We start from the raw sequence: 13,566 nt of genomic DNA on the forward strand, positions 1-13,566 counted from the left end.
TTGATTCCTGTGGATAGTGGGAACTGTAAAAATACTGTAGTTAAGACCTTCAGTGACTTTTGAGTAACTAGCCACTAGTTTAACATAAAGAATGTGATCAACGGAGAAACAGCCTTAATTCTTACCATCCACAAAATAGATCCAGACAACTGTTCAAACTGATGGGACCCACTCCATCGAGATTTCACTGTGGCTAGACCAAAATCACCTATTTTTACCGTGAGGTCTTCATGAAGAAATATATCTGAGGTGTAGTTAGTAAAGGAAAAAATAGATCTCATTTTCCATCTACAGAAAGTGTTTTGAAGATTTCGGGTAAAGGAGTTAGTTTCTACAGCTCTGTAGTAAGATTTCATTTTTAAAATATAGTAATTCGTATTTCCCTCTAAAGTCAACAAATATGCTTTAACAAGAACTAGTTCTCTTTAGCTTTTATGACCAGCTTTTAAGATTTCTCAGGCTCGAAACATCTGAGCATAAGGTTAAGGTGCTTTTCTAAGTCTACAGGAAACCTGGAAACTTTCTAATCTGAGTTGGCCCAGATATCCTTTAACACTGCTGGGAAAGCTACACAGGTTCGTTATTAGAATAAGGATTATATCAGAAAAGATTTGTCTGAACTCAGAGGAAAAAAAAGAAAAATTGTTTTCCTCATGTCACAGAAACATAATTTTGAACCTTCAGTTTCATATCTCAGTTACTACTCAGCAAGATTAGAAGAATTGAAACAGTAGCCACAAAATATTCACTTTATAGGGCACATAAAATGTATGCAAGACAAAAAGCCTTACTATAATAAAGATTTTTTTTTACAGTGCCCAGTCATACAGAAACATGATCAACTTGAATCCTGCTCTATTATTTCTCATGTAAATCAATTCATTTTCTTTATAGCATATTACACTTAACATGAAACTGTTTTTACATAACATGAAGACAAAATGCAGAAGAAAAAGTCAGGATGCTTTCAGACTTCGCAGACCAGTTTCAGGAAGGATACTATTACTCTTGAGGTCTCTGTGGATGATTGACTTGGCGTGTAAGTAACTGAAAAACAAAACATTATTTTAACCTGAGTAGGACTCTGACCTCAAAATCTACAGAACATATTTAGGGGGTGTAAAGACTTAGAATAATGATACAAATGAAAGTAGTATATTGTGATAACCTCTTTACAAAATAATTGATGGTAAACTTAGGATTATAGAAACATATCACTATTATACACAGCACAAATCTTGTTGCATATGAGGTCTCTGCTTTATCTTTTACTAGTTACAAATACAAACCTTTCACTCAGTCAAGCCTATTTATCCAAGTCCTTGAAATCCCACCTCTTTCAATGTTTTCCTCCGGTACCTGTCCCCAAATTGGCTTCCATTCTATTTCCCATCTATTCATACTCTAAGATGAACATTCTTATTTTCTAACAAAGAACCCAATGAAAAGTGATCTTTCACTGTTCAGTTATGTAGTAATTAAAGCAATAATTTGATCTTTGTTTTGCTTCGTTTTCATGTGCCTATGTTTCTTTCCATTTAGAATGCAAATTCCACTAGACAATGAAAGTCTGGTGAAGACAACCAATTCTTAAAGGCGGCATGTAAAACATTAATACTAGTGAGGAGGGAATTTTCTCATAATGACATTATATTATTGTTGTTGTTGTTGTTATTGTCTTTTAGAGACAGAGTCTCACTATGCAGCTCTGGCTATGCAGTCCTGGAACTCACTACATAGACCAGGCATCCTTGAACTCACAGAGATCCACTGCCTCTACTTCCTAAAGTGCTGGGACTAAAGGCACATGTGCCACCAAATCCGCAAACATATTATTTTAAAGTCAATGATAGGTCACTCATCCTTTGTTATTCTAAATTATCCATAAAAACTACCTTAGTTTTAGATTTTATTTCTATTTATTTCCAATGCATAGAATAGGGCCTGACAGGTGTGAAATACTGAATACATGTCTGTCAAATCAGCTACAATAGATGCAAATTATCTGTCTTATTACTGGAGAAAACATATAAAAACACTTCTGAAATCTAACAGAGTAAGTTCTGTTAAGTAAGTTCTGACTTAAAATCAGAATATAGAATCAAAGTCATATCATGAGCACTATTAAAAATAGATTTATAAATAGTTCAGACTGTTTGCACCTTATCGTTGTTAAATATCCTCAGTTTCCAGACAAACATCAAGATGTTAACTATTTTTAAACAAAAATTTCATTTTAAATTACTTTATCCAAAGCAATCCCCTTTCATGTATTATATTTTCACTTCATGCTATTTCCTTCACAACATTTATTACAATCTAAAATGATCTTGCCATGACTCTGGGCTCCTGCTACAACATCAGCACTACTTTTTTTTTTTTTTTAAAGATCTATCTATCTATCTATCTATCTATCTATCTATCTATCTATCTATCTATCTATCTATTTATTATGTATGCCTATAGGCCAGAAAAGCGTATCAGATCTCATTAAAGATGGCTGTGAGCCACCATATGGATGCTGGGAATGGAACCAGTGTCCTCTGGAAGAGCAGCCAATGCTCTAACCTCTGAGCCATCTTCCCAGCCCCATTATCATTACTTTTATAGCAAAAGAAAAGAAGTCAGTTATAGGTCTCAACTGCTTTAAAACTTTTAAAGGTTTATTTTCTTATTTGTGTGTATGCATGTGTTTCTGTTTGCCAGCCACACCAGTGCACAAGCCTGTGAAGGCCAAGAGAGGGTGTTGGATTCCCTGGAATTACAGTTATAGGCACTTATGAACTGCCCAATGTGGGTTTTGGGAACCGAACTTGGGTCCTCTGAGGAGCAGCAAAATATTCTTTACTGCAACCTTGCTAGCCCTGCTGTATAACTTTTACAATGCCATAGAAAGATAAGAACATGTGAAGATAAACTTGTCCCAAGAAACGTTTTTTTTTAGAATGGCAAGATCTTGAATAAATGAGAAAAAAAAGGAGGTGGGTTAATGAGAGTGCTGGTATGAAGTGAACAACTTTAAAAAAAAGGAAGCTAATACATTCCCCCTTTTAGAGGCTTATTTACCCTTAGCTCCAGTTGACTTGAACTCAAAGAGATCTTGCCTCCACTTCCCAACGGCTGGAATTATACACTCAAGCCACCAGGCCTCACAAAAGTATTGGCCTTCTAGTCAGGAGGCTATTACTGTTCTTTTTCTAAATGGACGTGATTTGCTCATTAAACTGCTTTCTAAATAACTGCTTATGGCCAAACAGAAATATCTCTATCTGCTTTGATCAGAATGTAGTGACCAGTGGTAACTAACTGCAGACTCATAACTGGTCAAAGTGCTAAGAAGGACTGTTGGTGTTCAGCCATAAGCAGGACATCTCTATCATCTCTACCAAGGAAGAAAGGGCAAAGCAAATGGAAGATCTGGAGAAGTGGAGTGGAGATTGGTGTGAACACTGACCTCAGGGCATGTCCTGACTGATTATCTGTACAGCATCTGTATGGGACTTGGTCCACACCAGCATCCTGTCAAGGGGGAGGGGTCATAGGTCCCAACCACCCCAATAATAAACGGTAGGTTTATACAAAAGTATGGAGACACGATGAAGGGAAAAGAAGAAAAAGGTGTTCCTGATTGGTAGCATTGATCACTTCTAGAAATCTGATAGAAAGAACCACAGCAAGAATAAAATATGTAAAACTTAACTGCAGGGTTCAAGAGAGAAAGTTTAAGACCAGGAACTCAGTAAATATTGTTCAAGATGCATCTGATTGCTAACTAGTGACATACTGGTTACTAAAAGCTAGATAGGGTAAACATAGCAGGGCCCAAAGTTTCAAAAGCTGCTTCAAGTTGACTGTGTAATTCTTTGTAGTACAAACTGATTTCCTAATTTTTATATAGTATTTTATTTCTGTACACATAGTACAAAAGAGTAGAACAGGTCTGTATAATGGAAGGCTGGAAGGAAAAGGAACTCTATTTGCCCAGCTAGAAAAACGAGTTATCATACCCAAAGCCTAGACCATACAATAGTTCAAAGCAATTACTACATTAAACAATTTTACAGAAATTATCACTAAAACATAGTTTACTAAGCCTGGACTAATTATAATGGAAGATGTCAGTAAGTACATAGTTGTTTGGGAGTAAGGAAGGGAACAACACTAAATAAACTATACTCTAGCATGATATGGAAGTGTATCTATTATTTAGGATAATTAGAATGGATTTCCTTCCTACCTTCTAAAACATTTATTCAACTTAGTGCTTGTGTGTGTGTGCCCACTACTGTATGTATGGAGGCCAGAGGTCAGCTTATGGGAGTCAATTATCTTCTTCCACTATGCTAGTACCGAGCACTGAACTTGGGTGGTCAGGTTTGGTGGCAAGTGTCTTTACCCACTGAAGAATCTTGGTGACAACTCCTTTCTACTTTTTTTTTTAAATCCTTTCTACTTTTTTAATATGTTAGGAGTACCTTACAGCTGTGTGTGTGTGTGTGTGTGTGTGTGTGTGTGTGTGTTTGTGGCACTGAGAAAGAACAAACATGCTATCAATTAAATAAGTACCACACTCTTTTCAAGATTCTTTTGCCGGTCTCCTTCTTTGGATAAAGTGTGTGTTTACAGAATCTACTCATATAGCTGCAAAAAGCACTTGATAAAATCTGTCTTTGTTCTACATCTTCCAAAACCTTACACAAGAATTACCTTTTCAACATTCTTTGAAGAGCATAAGATGATGCACTAAATTACTGTACTTCAGACTTGATCTGACCAACAAAATTAGGCTGAGATTCTCATCTCTATCTCCTTTATGGTAGGTGCAAAATTTATAATCAAGAGCCTATTAATACTAGGACTCTTATAAGATTATATGTATTATAACCCTGCAATAATTTTTCTTTAATTACTTCTATAAAATATTTCCTTGATCCCATATTTGTATACTCTCTTCTTTGTAGCTAGATAGGACTTTGTTTTGACACATGGTCTAATTAACTTATTAGATTTATTTTCAGTTCATATGTGGTTCATGTCTGTAATCTCAGCCCTTGAAAGGCCGAGGCAGTAAGATCACTGCAACTTAAGGTCAAACCAGGGTATATATATAACTTCAGTTTGTGGAACAGTGTGAAAAGTTTCAAAGCAAACAAATAGCAACAACAAACATCTAAAACAAATCCTACTCCTAAACCCCAAACCAAAAAAAATTTCACTTAAAGGTTTTCATTTATATTCTGAGACATGAATTTGCTTCCTAAACTGGCCTTGAATTTAAATCAATTCTCCTGCCTCAACTCTTGAGTGCTGGGATTACAGATATGCACCTCCATTCTAGGTGGTAAGAGTAAAGCTTTAAAGATTAGAATTCTAGGATGGGTGGTGGTGGTGGTGGACGCCTTTAATCCCAGCACTTGGGAGGCAGAGGTAGGGCGGATCTCTGTGAATTCAAGGCCAGCCTGGTCAACAAGAATTAGTTCCAGGACAGACTCTAAAGCTACAGAGAAACCCTATCTCGAAAAAACCAAAACAAACAATCAAACAAACAAAAGATTAGTATTCTAATAACTTCCTATGTCAGCTCCTCATTCATTCATTCATTCATTCATTCATTTGGGCTCTCATCCAGTAGCCCAGGCTGGCCAGGAATGTATTATGTAATTCAGGTTGGTCTCAAACCTGTGGTGATTCTCCTGTCTCAATACTCTTACTTCTGAAAATACAGGTATGGGTTGCCAGAGTTGGTTATCAGTTACTTTTAGAAGGCTCATCATAGGAGCTGATTAAAAGGGATATGCAACCATCATAGAAAATTAGAGCTTTAGATAAAGTTTGAGAGATTTAAGAAGAAAATGAGGGACATTATTGGATTAAAGAGAGGTTGGAACTTCTTCCAGGGTATTTGGATTTGATTCTCAGAACCCATATGGGAAGCTCATAAGCATCTGTGGCTCCTGTTTCAGAGGATCCAACACGTTCTTTTGGCCTGTGCGGGCACTGTACACATGTATTACACTTAACATTTATACACACAAAATAAAAATAAAACGTAAAATGGCACATAATTTCAAAGAAATGAAGTCAGAAATCTCCTTCTAGCTTGCTACCCTCAGGCACACAATCATCCATTTAGTTTTGAGGCCAAAACTAAATTCAGTGGCTTGTGTTTCATTTCTTTAAGATACCATGCAAGACACCAAACACTTTCTAGAAGTTAAAATACTAAAATCACCTGGCTGACAAATCAGTTTAATCAATTAGTTTATTTGGCAAAGTCCCTAGTGGACTTTTAAGTTTTTTTCCCTTGAATTTTCTAACTATTTCTAAAACTTTGAACCTGGCAAACTAAGATACCTGTACTTAAAGCCCTCTTTTTCCTAACTGCATAATTCCACAAATGTTTATCAGACTTCAAACTGAGAATCTCTCCTCTGACATCCTAGCTCTCTATGGAGAGTTTGGCAGGCATCTGAACTAACAGATGTGACAGTGGTGACAAGTCAGGTTAGTTTTGTTCCATCATGTCATCATGTCAATGTAGAAAGAAAGCAAGACTGAAAGGAATGATATTCTGTTACCTCTCTGCAGTTAGCAATAATTTACTAAGCTGAAAATAATTTAAATCTCTAATGGATAGTTTGTATATCTTTTAGTTGTGCTTTATAGTGGCCTAAATTCTATTTTTTACTTTGATTTAATGAATAGTTGCTTTCACTCTTAAGGAATTTATTGAGGGGCTGGAGAGATGGTTCAGCAGTTAGGAGCGTACTACCTGCACTTAGAGAACCTGAATTCAATTCCCAGCACTCATGGTGGCTCACAATTATCTGTAACTCCAGTTCCAGGGGCACTGATGCCTCTTTCTGGCCTCTGCAGGCATGGAGGTACCAACATGGTACACAGAAATACATACATGCATAACACTCATACACATTCAGAATTTATTGAGTTACCGATATATAAAACATAACGTACGAACTTTAAGTGTGTAATGACTAGCCACGTCAAGATAAAGAACACTTTCAAAAGGTTTTTCATAGGCAGGTAAGATGTTTAGCGGGTAAAGGAGCCTGCTGCTGAGCCTGACACCTTGAATTCATTCTTCCAGACCTACATGGTGAAAGGAGAAAACCATCTGTCCATACTTCTCCTCTGATTGCTACATAGCGATGAAGTATACGCACCTACCAAACATAAATAAATCTTCCAGTAATATATTAAGAGGTTCAGGTGATCTTCATCCTTGCTGAGACTTCTGTACTACAGGTTCTGAAAAGGGGCATTCTGGTGGGGATGTGGTGCTGGCTCAATTTATACTGTAAATGTACCTTTTCCTGATGGCTAGCTGTTAAATGTCTGCATGTACTTACTGGTGATTCATATAACATCTTTAATAAAGTGCTTTGCAGCCCTACCTGCCCCAACCCTTTTCTGAGACAGGATCTTACTATAATGTTAAGATGGACTTTGAACTCTTAATCCTCTTTCCTTGGTCTCTGAAGGTCAGGAATTACAAAAGGTGCCACCATATCCGGTTTCTCTGACTCATTGAGAGGTATGCTATTATTATTTTATGTGTGTTTTGCTTGCATGTATGTCTGTATACCACATGTATGCCTGGTGTCTGAGAAGCCAGAAGGGGGTTTTAGATACCCCGGACTGGAATTAACAGCTGGTTGTTGGTGCTTAGAATTAAACTTGGGTCCTTAGCAAGAACAGTCAGTGCTCTTACCTGTTGAACCATTTCTCCAGTCCCTATGATTGATTATTGAATTTAACAGTTCTTAATATACCTTGAAGACTTTTTATCAGATATATTTTCAAACATTTTCTCCAAGACTATAACTTGTCTTTTCATTTTCTTTTGTTCATCTATCTCTTCCTACCACACTAGGGACTGAACAGAGGGTTTCACAAAGGCTAGGCAATGCCCTACCAATGAGTTATATATCCTCAGACAGGTTTTCATTTTCATAATAGTGTCTCTGGAAGAAAAATAATTTTAAATTTTGATGTACTTCAAGCCCTTTCTTTCCTTTACCTTTTGTGTTCTAAGAAATCACTGCTTACCCTTTTACTACAAGGATTTTCTCTGTTATTACTTAAAATATTAGATTTTGTATTTAATCCACTTTAAATAAATGTTTGTTTTGTGCCATCTAACAGTTAATTGTTTAATTTTCCTATATGAATGCCTAATTGTTATATGAAACATTTGTTAAAGAACTGTCTTCATGAATTGCATCAACACCTTGGTTAAAAAAAATCAAATGAAGAAAATACATATATTGGATATATAACTAAGCTTCCTGTTCTTCCACAATGATTTATATATATACTTATACAAATACCTCACTGTCTTGATTACTATGGTCTTATAGTAATATTTGAAATTTCTAACTACAGTTCAACTTTGTTATCCCCCCAAATTGTTGACTTTCTTCTTTCTCTTTCTCATTTTTTCCCCAAGTCTTCTGTTTTCTCCCCTCCATCTTTTAAAATTCCTTTCTGAAACAGGGAATCAGGTAGCCCAGACTGGCCTTAAACTCTGACCCCAATTTCACTTCTGAAGGGCTGTGATTTTAAGTGTGTACTCCCACAACTGGTTTCAAGTATCTGAACTATAAATATTTAGCCACCACACTTCCATAGAACTGGTCAGATTAGTCTGCCAATTTCTAAATTTATGTCTGTTTCTATTGTGACTAGCATCATGTTGTAGCAAGAGATCAACTTGGGAAGAATTAAGCACTTAGTGATATGGGGTCTTCTAATATGTCAATATGATACTTTTGTATTTCTTTCACTTCCTAGTTGGGACATGCAGTAGAGAGGGTAGTAAATGCCCCTTTAGAAAATATTTTAATTGCTAAGTACATCGCTAGCCTGAACAGAATAGTTATGTAAATAAATACAGAATTTCATAATATTGGTGGGAAAGAAAAAGCACATTATTCTTTCATTTTTGTAATTCATATCAAATATCCACAAGCTGAAACATAAAACCAGAGACATAATATTATTTACAAAAAGGTAACTAACTAAATGGACAGTCTTCTCAACAAACGCTGTGGAACAACTGGATATGTACATAGGGAAAAAGAAAAAAGCCTCAACTGCTACCTCAGACACAAGTCATCTAATGTGGACCAAAGACCTAAATGTAAAAGTAAAAATGATACATTTTATAAGAAAATGGAGAATTACTACCACCATTTATAAATGTGAAATATTTTGACATTTTCCTATCATTTTATATAATCTGGTTGCATAACCTTTATACTTCTTTGTGAGGCAGGTAAAGTAATTCTGTCCATGCAGAGAGGAAACCTAAAGAGCAGAAGTGAAATGACCAAAAAGACATGGGAGAAGGAAAGAGTCTGAGCACTCAGATTTGGGTCTGAACTCCAACTGTGTTAATTACCCTAGGAGCATCTTATAATCTTTCTTTTTAGTTTTTCAAGACAGGGTTTTTGGGTAGCCCCGGCTGTCACCCAAACTAGTTCTATAGACCAGACTGGTCTTGAACTCAAAGATTCACCTGCCTCTGTCTCCCAAGTGCTGGGCTTAAAGGCATGTGCCATTATCACGTGACTACAATCTAGCTTTCATTCACTAATCTGTAACATGGAGATGATAATGTTTATTTTGATGTATTCTTAAGAATTACTTTATATATTTAACAAAAACCTGCTAAGTGCTAACCAACAACTGTTCTTGTTTAGTCTTAGAGATAAAACAAGGTACTTAACACTGTAGTGCTGAAGATAGAAAATAAGAGATAAGTCAGTAAAATACACAGTGCCCACATACTGTGCCAGGTGTGTGTGGGAATGCTGAACTGTACCGGGTTTTACTCTTAGGTGAAAGAGGACCTCTAATGAGGTAAGATAGTATATATTGTTAAGGGATGAGACTATACCAAGGACAAGGAAGAAAGGACAGAGCCCTATGACAGACATAGGACTTCCATATACAAAGAATAGCAAGAAGGCAAAGTATGACACTGAAGTCAACTGGATAAAAAGCACAGATAATCTGAGAATAACAGAAAAGCTGGGGAGGGGATGGAGAAATGGTGTGGTGGGTGCAGTGAGACAGGCCTAGTTGTGAAACTTTACTCTCCCCACACAGAACTTTAGTTTTCATTATGAATGAAATATGGGAGGATTAGCAACCCAATCTGTTATTTATTTATTTATTTATTTATTTAGTATACAATATTATGTCTGTGTGTATGCCTGCAGGCCAGAAGAGGGCACCAGACCCCATTACAGACAGTTGTGAGCCACCATGTGGTTGCTGGGAATTGAACTCAGGACCTTTGGAAGAGCAGGCAGTGCTCTTAACCTCTGAGCCATCTCTCCAGCACCCCCAACCCCAATCTGTTTTGAAAGGGCCAAATAAGTCACTGTGTTGAAACTAAATTGAGGTAGTAAAGTGTGGAAACTGGGAGATAGGAGAAACTCAGGTATGAGAATGGGAGCTTGAGTAGGAAGATAACCTAAATAACTGATAAGAAGTTATAGGGCTCTGGATATTCTTTTAAAATAGACATATTGAGCCGGGTGGTGGTGGTGCACGCATTTAATCCTAGCACTCGAAAGGTAGAGGCAGACGGATCTCTGTGAGTTTGAGGCCAGCCTGGTCTACAGAGCTAGTTCCAGGAAGAGGCTCCAAAGCTACAGAGAAACCCTGTCTCAAAAACCAACCAATCAACCAACCAAACAAACAAATAAACAACGGGGGAAAGAAAAACTACACCACACACACACACACACACACACACACACACCACACTGAGTTCTAGGTGTGGTGGTGCGCACCCTGGTCTACATGGTGAGTTCCAGGACAGCCAGGACTATAGAGAGGAACCCTGTCTCAGCGCAGCAACAAAAATCAGGTAAAATGAGAGTTGTATGGCATGAACAAAGGAGAGGACTCAAGGATCACTGTATAATGTTTGAGATGAGCAGCTTCAAGAACAGCAGGGCTGAAGAACAGGCTAGAGGAGAAAACAGCAGCTGAGTTCAAGATTTAGTAAATACAAGACATTAGAGAAGCAGACAGTTTGACATGAGAATCTTACGTACAAGTGAAATAAAGTAGCAGGAAGGGTACTGAACTGATTTTAAAGTAATTTTTTTTTTCACACCATAAAACTGAATGAGATCCCAGAGGGGTAGAGGATGAATCAGTTGAGAAGCAGTTACTAATGGGATAATCAGAAAAATACGCTTTGGTATAGACTTCTTCAACCTTATACGCTTGTGAACCATTTGTAGATCATTAAAATGTAGATTCAATTCAGAAGATCTGAAGTAGTGTTTAAAATTCAACATTTCTAAATTTCAGGGTTCCGAGGCAGATGCTACTTAGACCAGCTTAACTAACAAGAGATTAAGAATACGATTAAGCAGAGAACAAAGAACGTTCCATGAAGAACTGGATTAACTGTACCCTGTTTATGACAGACCAAATAAACGAAGACTGAGAATTTAACCACTGGATCTAGCAGCACGGATGCCCAGGGAACTTTCTTTTTTTAAAGAAAGGGTCTCTCATTCTGTGGCCCAGGATGGGACTGTAAGTGTGTACCACCACTTCCTGCTCAACACATTTTCTTAATGAAATGATAAGCAAGATCATTAGGTGATATTCTTAGAGAAGGGGTTTGGGGTCTGAGGATAGAGGTATGGTAGTGTCTAGGAGAGAGGATGAGTAAATGAACCATGGACTGCAGGGTAAGGGCTGAGGTTGGTAAAAGGATTGTATAATTTGGAGAAGCGACATAGTACAAAGCTCAAAGGGCTTCACTGGGGAGCCCAAGTGCCTGAGGCAAGTTGCATAATCTTTCTATATACATTGACTCACTGGTTATTGAAGAATAAGTGACAAAGCACATATAAAACATACAGAACAACGTCTGATACATTGTAAGGGCATATATAATTGTTAATACACAAATACTGTACTGAAGCACTACAAATATATTTGGCACTTAAATAAATGAGGGAGCTAGGGAGTAAATAATATGCAGCAGAGCTGGGATCAGAAAACAGTATTCATTAATCAGCAATGATGTGCAAAGAGTAAAAATGAAGGCAAAGCCTGGTTCTATAGTTACAAAATAGTAACAAAACGATTGTGTACAGTATAAATATACACAACTATACTGGCATATATTTGTGTTTACATTTTTTCATACGGTTTTTTATTACTTTGAAGTAAGTTTAGTTTGAAATTAAGACAAACAACAACAAAAAGATAGTGCAAAGATTACTCATATTCCCACCCTAATCAATCCAGTTAAGATTTTTACATTTGCTTCCTACGTTTTCAAAGTTTATACAAACGTTTTTCCTTGCTGGAGACAATCACCAGTGAACTTGGTATCTTCTAATCCTATTTTCATATAAATAAATAAATACAACACTAAAAAAACCCACACATACGGGCCAAGTGTGTTGCACTGCACACCTTGAATCCCAGCACTAGTGGAACAGAGAGAGGCAGGAGTCTTTCCCAGTCTCGTCTACATTGTGAGTTCTAGGTTAGCTAGGGCTAAATAAAATCCAATCTCAAAAGAGCAAAAACAAAACCCCAGATACCCAAATATGATATTTACTTTAGTGGTTGATGATAGGACAGGGGGAATATTTACTTATACAATTGGTATGCAATTCGCTTTGCTAAAAAAAAAAAAACACAAAAAAACAAAAAAACAAACTATCTTAGCTGGGTAGTAGTGGTGCATGCCTGTAATCGCAGCACTTAGGAGGCAGAGGCAGGTGGATCTGTGAATTCAAGGCCAGACTGGACTACAAAATGAGTTCCAGGATAGCCAGGGCTGTAAATCCTGACTTGAAAAACAAAAACAAAAACAAACAAACAAACAAAAAACCCCCGACAAACAAAAATCTTAAGAGTCTCTTTTTTGAACTATGTAATATAACACAGAAAAATTAATATTAAACCAAACAGTATTTTTTTTTTTTTGAGGCAAGTTCTTACATATTACAAGATGGTTTGGACTCTGAGCTTCCTGCCTCCAGCTCCCAAGTGCTAGTGGTTACAGGCTGCATATGCCACTACAATCAGCAAAATTGCATAATAGCGCAAAACTTTTTTTTTTTTTATTTTAAAGACAGGGTTTCTCTGTGTAGCCCTGGCTGTCCTAGAACTTACTTTGTAGATCAGGCTGGCCTCGAACTCACAGAGATCTGCCAGCCTCAGCCTCCCAAGTGCTGGAATTAAAGGTGTGTTTTAAAATTCTTTTGCTGAAGACAACTCAAATGAATCCTAAAACTATATCATTCCTTGGGAATTTTAAATTAAAACTTAAAGGTTAAAATAGCTGAAAAGAACACTATTTCCAATAGGCTACAAGTATCAATATTTAAACATTTTGATACTCAATGGCAATGATTTTTAGGTAGAACATTGCTTTGACTGGCCTGGAGCATGCTGTTTAGACTAGGTGATCCTCCTTCCTGTCTCCCAAGTGTTGGGGTCATAGGCATGGGCCACCATGCCTGGCTACAAATGTTTTCCTTTTTTTTTTTT

At 37.0% G+C, this 13,566-nt stretch overlaps 1 protein-coding gene across 11 annotated transcripts in view; it reads right to left on the reverse strand.

Annotated features, from left to right (window-relative positions):
* Braf (B-Raf proto-oncogene, serine/threonine kinase) overlaps nucleotides 1-13,566 on the reverse strand; it is a 127,310-nt gene that overhangs the window by 20,166 nt on the left and 93,578 nt on the right. For all 11 annotated transcript variants that reach the window (XM_087901727.1, XM_087901728.1, XM_087901722.1 and 8 more), the window contains 2 exons: nucleotides 1,001-1,047; nucleotides 126-244 (listed from right to left, as the gene is read on the reverse strand). In XM_087901727.1, coding sequence (XP_087757853.1) covers nucleotides 126-244; nucleotides 1,001-1,047 — 166 coding nt within the window. The remainder of the gene's footprint in view (nucleotides 1-125; nucleotides 245-1,000; nucleotides 1,048-13,566) is intronic.

Source organism: Myodes glareolus, chromosome 25 (genome assembly GCF_982192425.1).
Source record: "Myodes glareolus chromosome 25, mMyoGla1.1, whole genome shotgun sequence".
Taxonomy (NCBI): domain Eukaryota; kingdom Metazoa; phylum Chordata; class Mammalia; order Rodentia; family Cricetidae; genus Myodes; species Myodes glareolus.